At 47.8% G+C, this 12,452-nt stretch overlaps 2 protein-coding genes across 2 annotated transcripts; one reads left to right on the forward strand and one right to left on the reverse strand.

Annotated features, from left to right (window-relative positions):
• Positions 1-883: 883 nt before the first annotated feature.
• Positions 884-1,504, forward strand: LOC114944340 (uncharacterized). Its single transcript, XM_029320235.1, has one exon. It carries the CDS (start codon positions 884-886, stop codon positions 1,502-1,504), a length of 621 nt encoding a protein of 206 aa, XP_029176068.1.
• Positions 1,505-8,845: 7,341 nt separating this feature from the next.
• On the reverse strand, positions 8,846-10,863 carry LOC146724779 (uncharacterized). The gene is made up of 2 exons (XM_085489664.1): positions 9,608-10,863; positions 8,846-9,466 (listed from the first exon to the last, which is right to left on the reverse strand). Exons 1-2 carry the CDS (start codon positions 9,658-9,660, stop codon positions 8,896-8,898), a joined length of 624 nt encoding a protein of 207 aa, XP_085345790.1. The 5' UTR covers positions 9,661-10,863; the 3' UTR covers positions 8,846-8,895.
• Positions 10,864-12,452: the final 1,589 nt, after the last annotated feature.

A 12,452-nucleotide genomic window follows, 5' to 3' on the forward strand; every position in this document is an offset into this window, starting at 1 on the left:
GCATTTGTGGGAAAAACTGCCAGAGCACATTAAGACGGATCCGGAGGTTCAGACATATCGTCGCTGCCTCGAACACTACAATCGGCCGTGGATGCGAACGCATATTGACGGTCCTGCACCGATGATCAGGGATTGCAGCGAATGTCAGCGAAAATAGGCTGAGGTTAAAAGTGCGAATAAGTGAAAAGACATTGAAAAATAGAGAGCGCACCGCAAAATCATGCAGAGTGTCATGAGAAGGGGTGTTATAAGACTGCTGAGAGATGGTATAGACATCTCGAGGTATGCTGTCACAATGAAAAAAAAAATAACCCGTTTTGTAATAAACGTGAAGCGGTGACTTCAATTGTACAATATGTACAAAATCGCGAACTTGGTGTGCGAAAACTGCATACAAGACGTGTAGCCCAGTTCCTGGAAACGCATGAAGACATTGTAAGAGTGGCTGGTGATTTATCTAAATGCACCAGAACGTCTAAGCGACACAAGCGAGTCGCATGTTGTCAACGTCGATACAAAAATTGTGTCGATTATTTCACTGTGGACAACTATGAATTTGGCTACATGGACATGCCTTCACCATCGGTGTCATGCAAAACACAATCATCCGAAAATGATTCTGACCAAGAAATGGAGGAGGAGTCAGATAGGAGAGAACCGTCATCATCATCATCATCATCATCATCGCCAGATTTTTTGTCGGCAGCCTATTTATCTTTTCTGTGATAAAATAGGTGTACAACATATGTGATATCAACGTGTTCTGAGAGAGAGAGTAGATATGTCTTCGCGGAAGGTGTAAACATGTCGATAGACAACTACTGAGCAGCCGCTATTTTTTGTTTCGTCGGAGATCATCTTTCGGAGATAATTGCATCATTGCATGAAAACTCGGAGGCTCCTCGAACACGAGGAGATCGGCGATCGAAAGCCCTCGCAATTTTTGCGCCACCTTCGCGGTCTCGCCGGAAACGTGGTCGGCGACCAGATTTTACGAACCATCTGGTTGAGTCGGTTGCCGGCTCATCTTCAGCCGCATTTAGTGACGCGCGCGGCCGATACGCCCGAACAATTAGCGGACATCGCGGATGCGATAGTCGAGGCGACCCGTGCGCCGATATTTCAAGTGGCGGAGGCGACGAAATTTGTGACGCCCCAGGGTCAGAGTGCGGTTGACCCCGCGTCCTGGGAAGCGAGGATGGAAGTACGACTCGCGCAGATGCGGCTGGCCATGCAACAAGAGATGGCGGAGCAGCTGACAGCCATCCGGCGGTCGATCGAGGCGATCGGGAGCGGTCGTTTCGGAGAGGACCGCGATGACGACCGACGACGTTCGCGTTCGCGTCCACGCCAGCGTTCGCATTCGCGCCCGCGAGAGCGATCAGGAAGCCGTGATCCGCCGGCCAGTGGAATCTGCTGGTATCACTGGCAATTTGGACCGAGTGCTCGACAATGCAGGCCGCCCTGCACAATGCAGTCGGGAAACGCGGGGGCCGGTCGCTAGTGGCGGCGAGTGACTCGGGCCACGAGGCGCGTCGCCTGTTCGTAACCGACGCGAACACTAAAGTGAGTTTTTTAATTGACACGGGCGCGGATCTCTGCGTGTATCCTCGGAAAATGGTTCGAGGACCGCGACAGAGATCGACCTACGAACTTTCGGCCGCGAACGGCACACCAATATATACATACGGGACAGAAACATTAGTTTTAAATTTTGGATTACGGCGTGCATTTTTGTGGCGATTCGTGATCGCGGACGTTTCGCGACCTATAATCGGCGCCGATTTTCTGGCGCATTACGGACTCCTCGTCGATCTGCGAAATTCTCGTCTCGTCGACCAGGTGACGAGCTTGACCGCGCGCGGACGATGCATCCGATGCGATGCACCCTGCGTCAAAGCGGTCACGGGAGAGACGCCGTATCACCGGTTGTTGGAGCGATACGCGGACATCGCGAGGCCAAACGGGCGCCCAAGAGAAGCGATCCACACAACGCGACATCATATAGAAACGACACCGGGACCGCCTGTCGCGTGTAGGCCGCGGAGGCTCGCTCCGGACCGATTGGCGGCCGCGAAGAACGAATTCAGAAGGATGGTGGAAGCTGGAATCGCGCGACCTTCAAGGAGTAGTTGGTCGGCGCCCCTACATATGGTGCCAAAAAAGGACGAAGAGTGGCGACCCTGTGGAGACTACAGGGCGCTGAACGCGCGAACGGTCCCGGATCGCTACCCGGTGCGACATATACAGGATTTCGCGCAGGCCCTCGGCGGTAGGAAAGTTTTTACCACGCTGGACCTAGTGCGGGCATACCACCAGATACCGGTAGCGGAGGAGGACATCCCGAAGACGGCGATCACCACGCCGTTCGGCATGTATGAATTTCCATACATGTCGTTCGGATTACGCAACGCGGCACAGACGTTTCAGCGGTTCATCGATGAGGTTTTGCGCGACCTTGAATTCTGCTACGCATACATCGATGACATCCTCGTCGCGTCATCGTCAGAGGAAGAACACCACGAGCACCTACGGACGGTGTTTGAGCGTTTGCGAGTATACGGGGTAGTGATCAACCCCACGAAGTGCGTATTCGGACAACGAAGGGTGGAATTCCTCGGATACGAGGTGTCCGACGAAGGAACACGACCGCTGCCGGCGCGAGTGGAGGCAATCCTCGCGTGTCAGATGCCGAGGACCGCGAAGGAATTGAGGAGGTACTTGGGCATGGTAAATTTTTACCGAAGATTCATGCCTAAAGCTGCCGAGATTTTGGCACCGCTCAATGATCTTCTTCGAGAGAACATTAAGGGCAAGACGCCGATATCGTGGACGCAGCAGACTCAACGAGCATTCGAAACATCGAGGGAAGGCTTGGCCGAGGCCGCGCTTCTGAGGCACCCGAGGACGAACGCGGAGCTCGCGTTGTTTACTGACGCGTCCGAACAAAGCGTCGGCGCGGCATTACAACAGCGGGGCAGCGACGGCTGGGAGCCGTTAGCTTTCTTCTCGAAGAAGCTAAGCCCAGCCGAATCGAAGTATAGCGCCTTTGATAGAGAGCTACTGGCGATATACTTGGCGGTCAAGAATTTTCGGCACATGTTGGAAGCGCGCGCGTTCGCGGTATATACCGACCATAAGCCAATCACCTTTGCTTTCCGACAGAAACCGGAGAAAAGCACGCCGCGCCAGTTCCGCCACTTAGACTACATCGGACAGTTTACGACGGACATCCGGCACGTGACGGGCGAGGAGAATGTCGTGGCGGACGCGCTATCGAGAATCGAGGAGCTCCAAGCTCCTATGAATTACGCCGCACTGGCGGAATCACAGAGGACCGATGAGGAGCTCGAGGAGTATTTGCGACGGGAGACGGGACTAAAGCTGAGCAAGGTGGAGATCCCCGGAACCGGAATCGCGATCTACTGCGACACAGCGACGCCGACACCAAGGCCATATTTGACAAGGTCTTTCCGTCGGACCGCATTCGACCTGGTGCACGGCCTGGCACACCCAGGGATCAAGTCGACGGGCAGACTCGTGGCACAACGCTACGTCTGGCCGTCGATGAGAGTGGACTGCCGCAATTGGGCTCGTTCTTGTGTGCCCTGCCAGCGATCCAAGGTGTCTCGACACGTGTCGGCGCCCTTGGGAAAATTCACCGTACCATCCAACAGGTTCGAGCACGTCCACCTGGACATCATCAAGATGCCGGTCTCGGAGGGCAAGCAATATTGCCTCACGTGCGTGGACCGTTTCACGAGGTGGCCGGAGGCGTTCCCCGTACGAGACCAGGAGGCGAAGACGATCGCAAGGGTTTTTTACGAGGGATGGATCTGCCGGTTTGGGGCACCCCTCCGAATCACGACAGACCAAGGGACTCAATTTGAGTCCAGTCTGTTTCGACGACTGAGCGAGATGACGGGAGCGGAAAGACTGAGGACGACGGCATACCACCCGCAGGCGAACGGAATGGTCGAGCGGTTTCATCGCCAGCTCAAAGCGGCGATCAAGTGCCAGCAGAGCGACCGCTGGACGGAGACGCTGCCGACGGTCCTGCTGGGGATTAGAGCAGCGTGGAAGGACGACCTACAGGCGACCACAGCCGAATTGGTGTACGGACAGACGTTAAGGATCCCGGGACAATTCCTAAGCCGGCTGCCGACGGACAACGAGGACAGCGCCGTCGACCTCGTCAGGACGCTACGTGAGCAGTTCGAGAGACTGCGGCCGGTGGACGGAACCCGACACGGGGAGCGACGGCCGTTCGTTTACAAAGACCTAGCGACGGCCGGGCAGGTGTTCGTGCGACGCGACGGACCGAGGAAGATGCTGCAGGCGCCATACGAGGGACCGTACGAGGTTGTCAGCCGCAGCGACAAAGTCTTTGTCGTGCGTATGCACGGCAAAGAAAAAGCGATCTCCATAGATCGCATAAAACCCGCTTATCTGGTTACAGAGTACGAGACGGAAGATAGGGGCCCGACGGAGGCGACGGCGCAAGGCCGGGATGCAGAGGTCGATCGAGATATGCGCAAGGGCGCGAGGCCGCCTCGCCGACGGGGCGAGACGACGACGAGAGCAGGAAGAAAGGTTCGGTTTCCGGACCACTTCCAGGCGGGCCTGTGACGCGGAGGCGAGAACAATTATTTCGGGTCGCGAGGTTCCGAGAGAGCGACTATTTCCCTTGACCTATTAGTGTTTCTGTATTTATATCGCTGTTCCATTGTATTCCATTTAGTTTTTTTTTGTTTTGTTCCCAAGGAATTGACACGCGTACGCATAGGCGAGCACGAACGACCGTATTATGATCACATACTAGCGAATTTCTTTATGGTGTTGTGGTAGACAGGTGCAGTGTTACGTCGAGAGAAAAAAAGAAAATGTAACTCGCAGCGTCCACGCATCAGAATATCGTGCTATCCGTATAGCACTGGCGGGGGAGTCCTGTGGCGATAATATCGTCACATATTCCCCGGGTATAAGTAGAGACATACAAAAGGACGAAAACAAAAACGAGACAAAATAAACCAGTAAAGAGAAAACATAACAGACGAGACGTTTGACAACTAGCATCGAGACAGAAAAAAGAATAATAACACGAGTGAAAAAGATTAGGTGAGAAGATTCTCGAATGTCAAGAAGATAGGCGACAAGAGGAAATGTAACGCGCGATCAGGAGATTCGGTTTCCGACTGCTGTCGCGTGCGGATGTATACCGCGAATATTCTGTAGCGAACTCAAACGCAGCAATTATATCAGTTCTCATATTAAACCGATTTTGATTATTTACCCACTGACACACACAGATCCTCGCCTGCGCCGGTGCATAAGAACTCGGGACATAAACGATTATTAAATAATACTATCAAGTGCTTCCGACATTCTCAGTTTAAGTGCCGAACAGTTGCAATATATTCCGAAGATTGTTTTACTGCAAAAGTGCGGATATTTCGTAGAGCATTTGTGGGAAAAACTGCCAGAGCACATTAAGACGGATCCGGAGGTTCAGACATATCGTCGCTGCCTCGAACACTACAATCGGCCGTGGATGCGAACGCATATTGACGGTCCTGCACCGATGATCAGGGATTGCAGCGAATGTCAGCGAAAATAGGCTGAGGTTAAAAGTGCGAATAAGTGAAAAGACATTGAAAAATAGAGAGCGCACCGCAAAATCATGCAGAGTGTCATGAGAAGGGGTGTTATAAGACTGCTGAGAGATGGTATAGACATCTCGAGGTATGCTGTCACAATGAAAAAAAAAATAACCCGTTTTGTAATAAACGTGAAGCGGTGACTTCAATTGTACAATATGTACAAAATCGCGAACTTGGTGTGCGAAAACTGCATACAAGACGTGTAGCCCAGTTCCTGGAAACGCATGAAGACATTGTAAGAGTGGCTGGTGATTTATCTAAATGCACCAGAACGTCTAAGCGACACAAGCGAGTCGCATGTTGTCAACGTCGATACAAAAATTGTGTCGATTATTTCACTGTGGACAACTATGAATTTGGCTACATGGACATGCCTTCACCATCGGTGTCATGCAAAACACAATCATCCGAAAATGATTCTGACCAAGAAATGGAGGAGGAGTCAGATAGGAGAGAACCGTCATCATCATCATCATCATCATCATCGCCAGATTTTTTGTCGGCAGCCTATTTATCTTTTCTGTGATAAAATAGGTGTACAACATATGTGATATCAACGTGTTCTGAGAGAGAGAGTAGATATGTCTTCGCGGAAGGTGTAAACATGTCGATAGACAACTACTGAGCAGCCGCTATTTTTTGTTTCGTCGGAGATCATCTTTCGGAGATAATTGCATCATTGCATGAACAAAGGGATGACCGGGATATATAATGAGGACCGATGTCACTGCCGGGTCATAGTACGGTGACATTTCAGCGCAATAAGTGACTCGAGAATCAATTGTTTTTGCAAAAATGGAGAAAGACATAGAAGTAGTGATCTCCGACAATGAAGAGATGGAGGTGGTGGTCATCCCTAATGACGAGATGGAGGTGGTCGTCGTCCCGGATGACGAGATGGAAGTTATAACCATCTCCGACGACGACAGTGACAGTGATGGTGCGGTGTACGACCCTGTGTACGACAGGGAGGTGAATATCATCTTAGATGATATAGAAGAAATGGATGTTGATATCGTGCCCATTGAAGAAGACGGTGATGACAATGACGATGAAGAAGACGGCGATGACAATGACGATGAAGATGACAATGACGATGAAGATGACGATGACGATGACGATGACGATGACGATGAAGATGAAGATGACGACGGGTACGATACTGATAACGCTGTCCGGGAGTCGGTGAGGTCCCGGATGTATGGCATACGCGCCACTGCATCCCTCGACGAGACAGCGAGGGTATGCATTGTGGCGTCGTATGTCATGGCGTTCGCCGTACCATGGGGGTCGTTTAGGATCTGCTTTCGCTGTTTCATGAGAAACAGGAGCAGATTCATAAGCATCACAACCCTCGAGAGACACACAACATCGCGGTACATAAATGTACCCGAACTGCGTTGCGAGGAGTGCCGGGAAAGATTATACATATTCTACCTGACCAACGCTTGTCCCACATGTCAAGGACGTGAGTATATATAATATGTCAAAAATATATATAATATGTCAAAAAAATATATAAAATATTAAATTATTATATTTCTATGCACAGATGTCGAGTCCGATGACAGCGATGGGTGATGCGACCCCCCCTCTCTCTCACTGTCCCGTCAGGGCTGTAAGTATATTAAAATACCAAAAAAAATCTATAAAATATTAAATTATTGTTATTATATTTCTATGTGTAGATGCCACTACCTCGAGCCGCCGCCACATCTCTCTCTCGCTGCTCACTCGCCGTCACCGTATATTTTTTATATTTTATATTTTATATTTTTATATTTTTATATTTTTATATTTTTATATTTTTATATTTTTTTATATTTTATATTTTATATTTTTATATTTTTATATTTTTATATTTTTTTATATTTTACATATATTATTTTTTATTTTTTATTTACACACACAGTAGAGAGGGTTTGGAGTCATTAAATACCGCGGAAGTGACGAACCGCGGGGTCCTCATCTCTACTGCAACACATGTACAAGTACACACACGCATACACACATGCACATACTCTGACATATGAGGTGTAAATCCGACCGGCAACCTCCACGCGGTACACCTCGGGTAATGCTAATGCCGGCGGTAATATATTAAATAAAAAAATATTAATATAATAAAATGTTTATTAATTAAAAAAATGTTTCCCTTCTTCTTTCCTTATAGAAAAATATGTAAAAACTAATGTAAAAAGTAATGAATAAAATATATATATTTTATTAAAATAAAAAAATAAAAAAATGTTTTTCCTCCTCTCCTTCACATCCCTCGCCGCAACATCTCTCTCGCAAAATCCAGGTTTGGATCTCTCTCGTTCACCGTCGCATCTCTCGCCGTCGCATCTCTCGCCGTCGCCTCTCTCGCCGCCGCATCTCTCCTTCACATCCCTCGCCGCAACATCTCTCTCTCTCGCAAAATCCAGGCTTGGATCTCTCTCGTTCACCGTCGCATCTCTCGCCGTCGCATCTCTCGCCGTCGCCTCTCTCGCCGCCGCATCTCTCGTTCACCGTCGCCTCTCTCGCCGCCGCATCTCTCGTTCACCGTCGCATCTCTCACCGTCGCATCTCTCGCCGCAGGCCCGAGCCGCCGAATCTCTCTCGCCGCAGGCCCGAGCCGCCGACTCTCTCGCCCCCGAATCTCTCTCGCCGCTGCATCTCTCGCCGCAGGCCCGAGCCGCCGAATCTCTCTCGCCGCTACTTCCCTCTCTCTCACTCTTGAATGCGTGCGTCTTCTCTCTCACTTCCGCATCTCTCTCGAATGCGTGCTGCATCAAATGCGTGCGTCTTCTCTCTCTCGCCGCTACTTCCCTCTCTCTCACTCTTGAAAGCGTGCGTCTTCTACCTCACTTCCGCATCTCTCTCGAATGCGTGCTGCATCAAATGCGTGCGTCTTCTCTCTCTCGCCGCTACTTCCCTCTCTCTCACTCTTGAATGCATGCTGCATCCAGACTTGGATCTCTCTCTCGCGCTGCGGCCCGTTTTCTTTCTCTCTTAATGAGACGGTCGCATGCGCCTCGTAAGATAAAATTATCGATTCTGCCGCAACATGGATGGTCTTATCTCGTAAGATAAAAATATCGATTTTTTTCTCGCTGAATGCATTGTCCTTGACACAATAATTATATCTCGCAAAGTATGTAACGGGTAGCGCGCAAATAAAGTACACCATGATATACATATAAGTATTTATTCGTCTTATATTTAATACATAATTATATATAAAGTTTTATTACATATTAAAAACTAAAGCCACCAGCTCGCAATCGACAAGTTGGTGCATGTTGAAGGCATTGCTAGCGCGTATCGCATTCGACAATTCTCTCGCATTCGTTACAGTGGATGCAATATTGGAGAATTGAGTATATTTGATATCAACCGTTGCAACGAGCCTCGTCAATCGATCGTACATTATTTCGATACATGAATCGAGCTCGAACATACGATGTAACGTCGATTCGACCATCATCATGCGCACGTCCGCCGATTCGAGACTTATGAGCTTGGTGCCGTTTATCTTGTGAAATCGCACTGTTAGCGGCCCGACACTTATGCAATTATACACATCGTTGTTGGAGGAGGAGTCATTGTTCAGGTAATTGTGAATAGCGTGGCGTTGCTCGTAGAGTCCTTTCCACGTTTCGAGAGATAGTAATAGCTGTTTTCCCCGATGATCTCCTATGGCGATCTCCACATAACTCGGCGGATCCACTCTGATGCCGATTTCGAGGAATTTGAATTCCGTTGCCGTCAATGCGTATCGTCTTCCAAGTATGCGAACCGCACGAGGCTCCAGCGAAACGCTGTAAAAATTAGATAAAAAAGATAAAATAAAATTAGGAAAAAAGAAATTATAACTCGTAAAATGCCTTAAATATAGAATATAAAAAAAAATATATAAAATAAAATTAAAAATATAAAAGATACAAAAAAGTTATACTTACTCGTCGCATTTCTTCTCGCATGTTTCATCGCGTCTCGGCATGTAGTAATTCATGCTGCTGCTGCTTCTTTGAACCGAGGGTATTAAAAAGTGAACCGTCAGTTAGAACGGTCAACGAAAGACTGATTGTATAATAAGGTACTAATAATCGAGTAACGGTCATTTTTAAAATATTAGGAGAAGGGGATTCTTAGAAATATATCTGGAGGGAAAGAACAAAGAGAAATATTTAAAATATTAGGAGAGGGGGATTCTTAGAAATATATCTGGAGGGAAAGACAAATTATTAAAAGTAGTGGGGGTAAAAGAAATTCTTAGAAATACGATTGCGTGAGAAATTTTTAAAAGTAGTGGGGGTAAAAGGAATTCTTAGAAATACGATTGCGTGAGAAATATTTAAAATATTAGGAGAAAGGAATTCTTAGAAATATCTGGTTAGGAAAAATAATAAAGAGAATAGTATGTAAATAATATGTTTATTCAAAAAACGGATGATCGTCGCGATTAGCCGACCACCAATTGAATAATTTAAATACATTTTGTAACGCGCAATTTTTTACATGTTTATTACATCGTAGAGTATATGTGGGATCTAATTTATTTAATGCAGGCACATCTTCATATATGGCATCCAAGGTCTCAATCATGAAACCGCTGCACGCATCGTCCACTATTTCGGCAAGCCACTCTCGCTTTTCGAGTCCTTTTACATACACGAGAGAGGACTCTTCTTCTTCCTCCTCGTCTTGTTCATTTATGCCATTGATAGCTGCCGTGATCAAGCGCTGAGCCATGCAGTATGGAACATTTCCATCCTCCCATTGCAAGCTGTGATGATGCTGAGTTATCCATGAGGCCTGGCGCCTTTCCGACTTTATAAGCACGCTCCACGGCACAGGGCATGCGAAGAAATAGTGTGACATGATATATCCTCTTCTCAGGATTGCCGCTTCCTTTACGATAAATCGCTTGTTTAGGATAAATCCTTGCAGGTCGACAAACGTTGGTGCGGACATGATCTCTTCGATGTGAGTCAGTCGAGAGGTATTACTTCACTAACATCAGACATCTCGCATCATCATGATTATGTATCCTCCTCCCCCTCCCTCACACGCGTAGTTGTGTAAACATTTTTTAGGTGATTTTGCGCACAACGTTGGTCAACGGGTTGTACTGGATCACGCGATCGTGCATGATGAGGCAGTACGCAGTGGTATTATTAGGTATATTCTCCTTACACTCAAATTCCAATCTCACATCCACCGTTGCGCTCTTGGACCGATTCGTTTTGTCGAGAACAATCGATAATCACAAACGGACCGTTTTGTAAAAACCGTGTGATGGTGAGGCTCGGCTCGAGATACTCGTATCCGTAATAATTTTTGCAGAAACGCGCATACGTGTCATACAGAATCGACCATCTGTTTCTATCGAAATCCAGATTCATATCGTCGTACGGATAACATTCCGAGTTCAGATAGAGTTTCACGTTGGTTAATTTACAGTTGTCGAATCGACTCGTATCCTCGGACATGACATTTTTACGCCCTGTCTGCAAAGCAAAAATTACATATCGCGGCTTCTCCAGTTGAGTCGCGGTCTTAATGGCCCACGAATGCTTGGTCGTACGCTGCAATAGCGGAAATTCGTATAGATCCCACGAGCGGAAACCCATGCTGAGGTAACGTCCGCTTTCCAGAGCGCGCAGCATCGACAGCTTCTTAATCTCGCTCAACAACACGTGTGGCATTCGCCATTGTATCTTGAATATGTTGATCACAGGCTCCAGTGCAGAATTTCCATACAGACAATTATTGTCGTTGCGCGCTCGTATTAGGATCAACTCATGACGCGCATTAATAACCACGCGTTTGTAATCCTCGCAAAATCCCAGCAACATGTGCAGTGGTACGCAAAAATTAAAGTATCCATTCACAGTAGTCGGGCTATCCCAGCCTGCATTTCGCATAATCACGCTTCTATCGGATGACATTGTCACATAGTTTTTCAGCAGACTTGTTATTCCCACATTCCTGTTGCGATCAATCTCCACACCATCGAGCTCGTAGCGAATTTCGTCAAACATGAATGCGACGCAATTATTTCCCAGCATCACATTGGATCCCTCAACTGGATGAGTTATCCGCAGTTCACCCTCGATGTAGAGGAAACTCTCATACGGCAACGTATATAAATCCTGTTGTTGTATGGGTATTCTTATCTCGTCGCTGTATCCAAATGTTGTGTTGGCAAACGGGTTGTATGTGTGAGTCTCAATCTTGACGATGCGATCGTCAAAGACTGGCTCTTCCTCGATGTTGAGAATCTCAGTCATTGTTCAGATGGCGCGCACCGCAAATTCCAAAGATTGTAAAAACGCAACGTTTGACGAGGTGAGTCTCTTCTTCGCGGTTGATTTGATATTAGCGAATGATGTTGTTGCTGGCCTGATTGTGTTCTTCGTGTCTTTATTCAACACGAGCATCCCGTTGCACGAGGGTGGCCCGCCGTCGTACGTGCAATCTAATTGTTATCTCTTCACCTCGAAAATCGAGCAATCGTCCCTCCTGGTCAGTAACGCGTAACACTAAATCAGTAATGCTCCGTACGAAGACCGGCAGGTAAATGATCTGCGCCGGCGTTTCCGATATCTTATATCCTGGTGGTACCCTCGGTGAAAATTCAGTGTATCGTGTGAACGAGTTTATCGTTGCAGTATGCACCCGCGGTCACGTTACACTTTATGCGGATAATGTTCACGTTGATAATATTAATCGCCATGTTCGATTTGTGCCATTTTCGCGGTTGCAGTATACGATTCGAGAATCCCAGCAGCGATCCAATGT

This window comes from Nylanderia fulva, unplaced genomic scaffold (genome assembly GCF_048542155.1).
Source record: "Nylanderia fulva isolate GAGA-0341 unplaced genomic scaffold, ASM4854215v1 Scaffold117, whole genome shotgun sequence".
In the NCBI taxonomy this organism is placed as follows: Eukaryota; Metazoa; Arthropoda; class Insecta; order Hymenoptera; family Formicidae; genus Nylanderia; species Nylanderia fulva.

What these genes read in the sequence shown, in the direction of transcription:
- LOC114944340 (XM_029320235.1), top strand. Translation starts at nt 884, where the DNA reads ATGAAAACTCGGAGGCTCCTCGAACACGAGGAGATCGGCGATCGAAAG.
- LOC146724779 (XM_085489664.1), bottom strand. Translation starts at nt 9,660, where the DNA reads ATGAATTACTACATGCCGAGACGCGATGAAACATGCGAGAAGAAATGC. An exon ending in TGCGAGAAGAAATGCGACGA is followed by an intron (nt 9,467 to 9,607) that starts GTAAGTATAACT and finishes TAATTTTTACAG; the next exon opens with CGTTTCGCTGGAGCCTCGTG.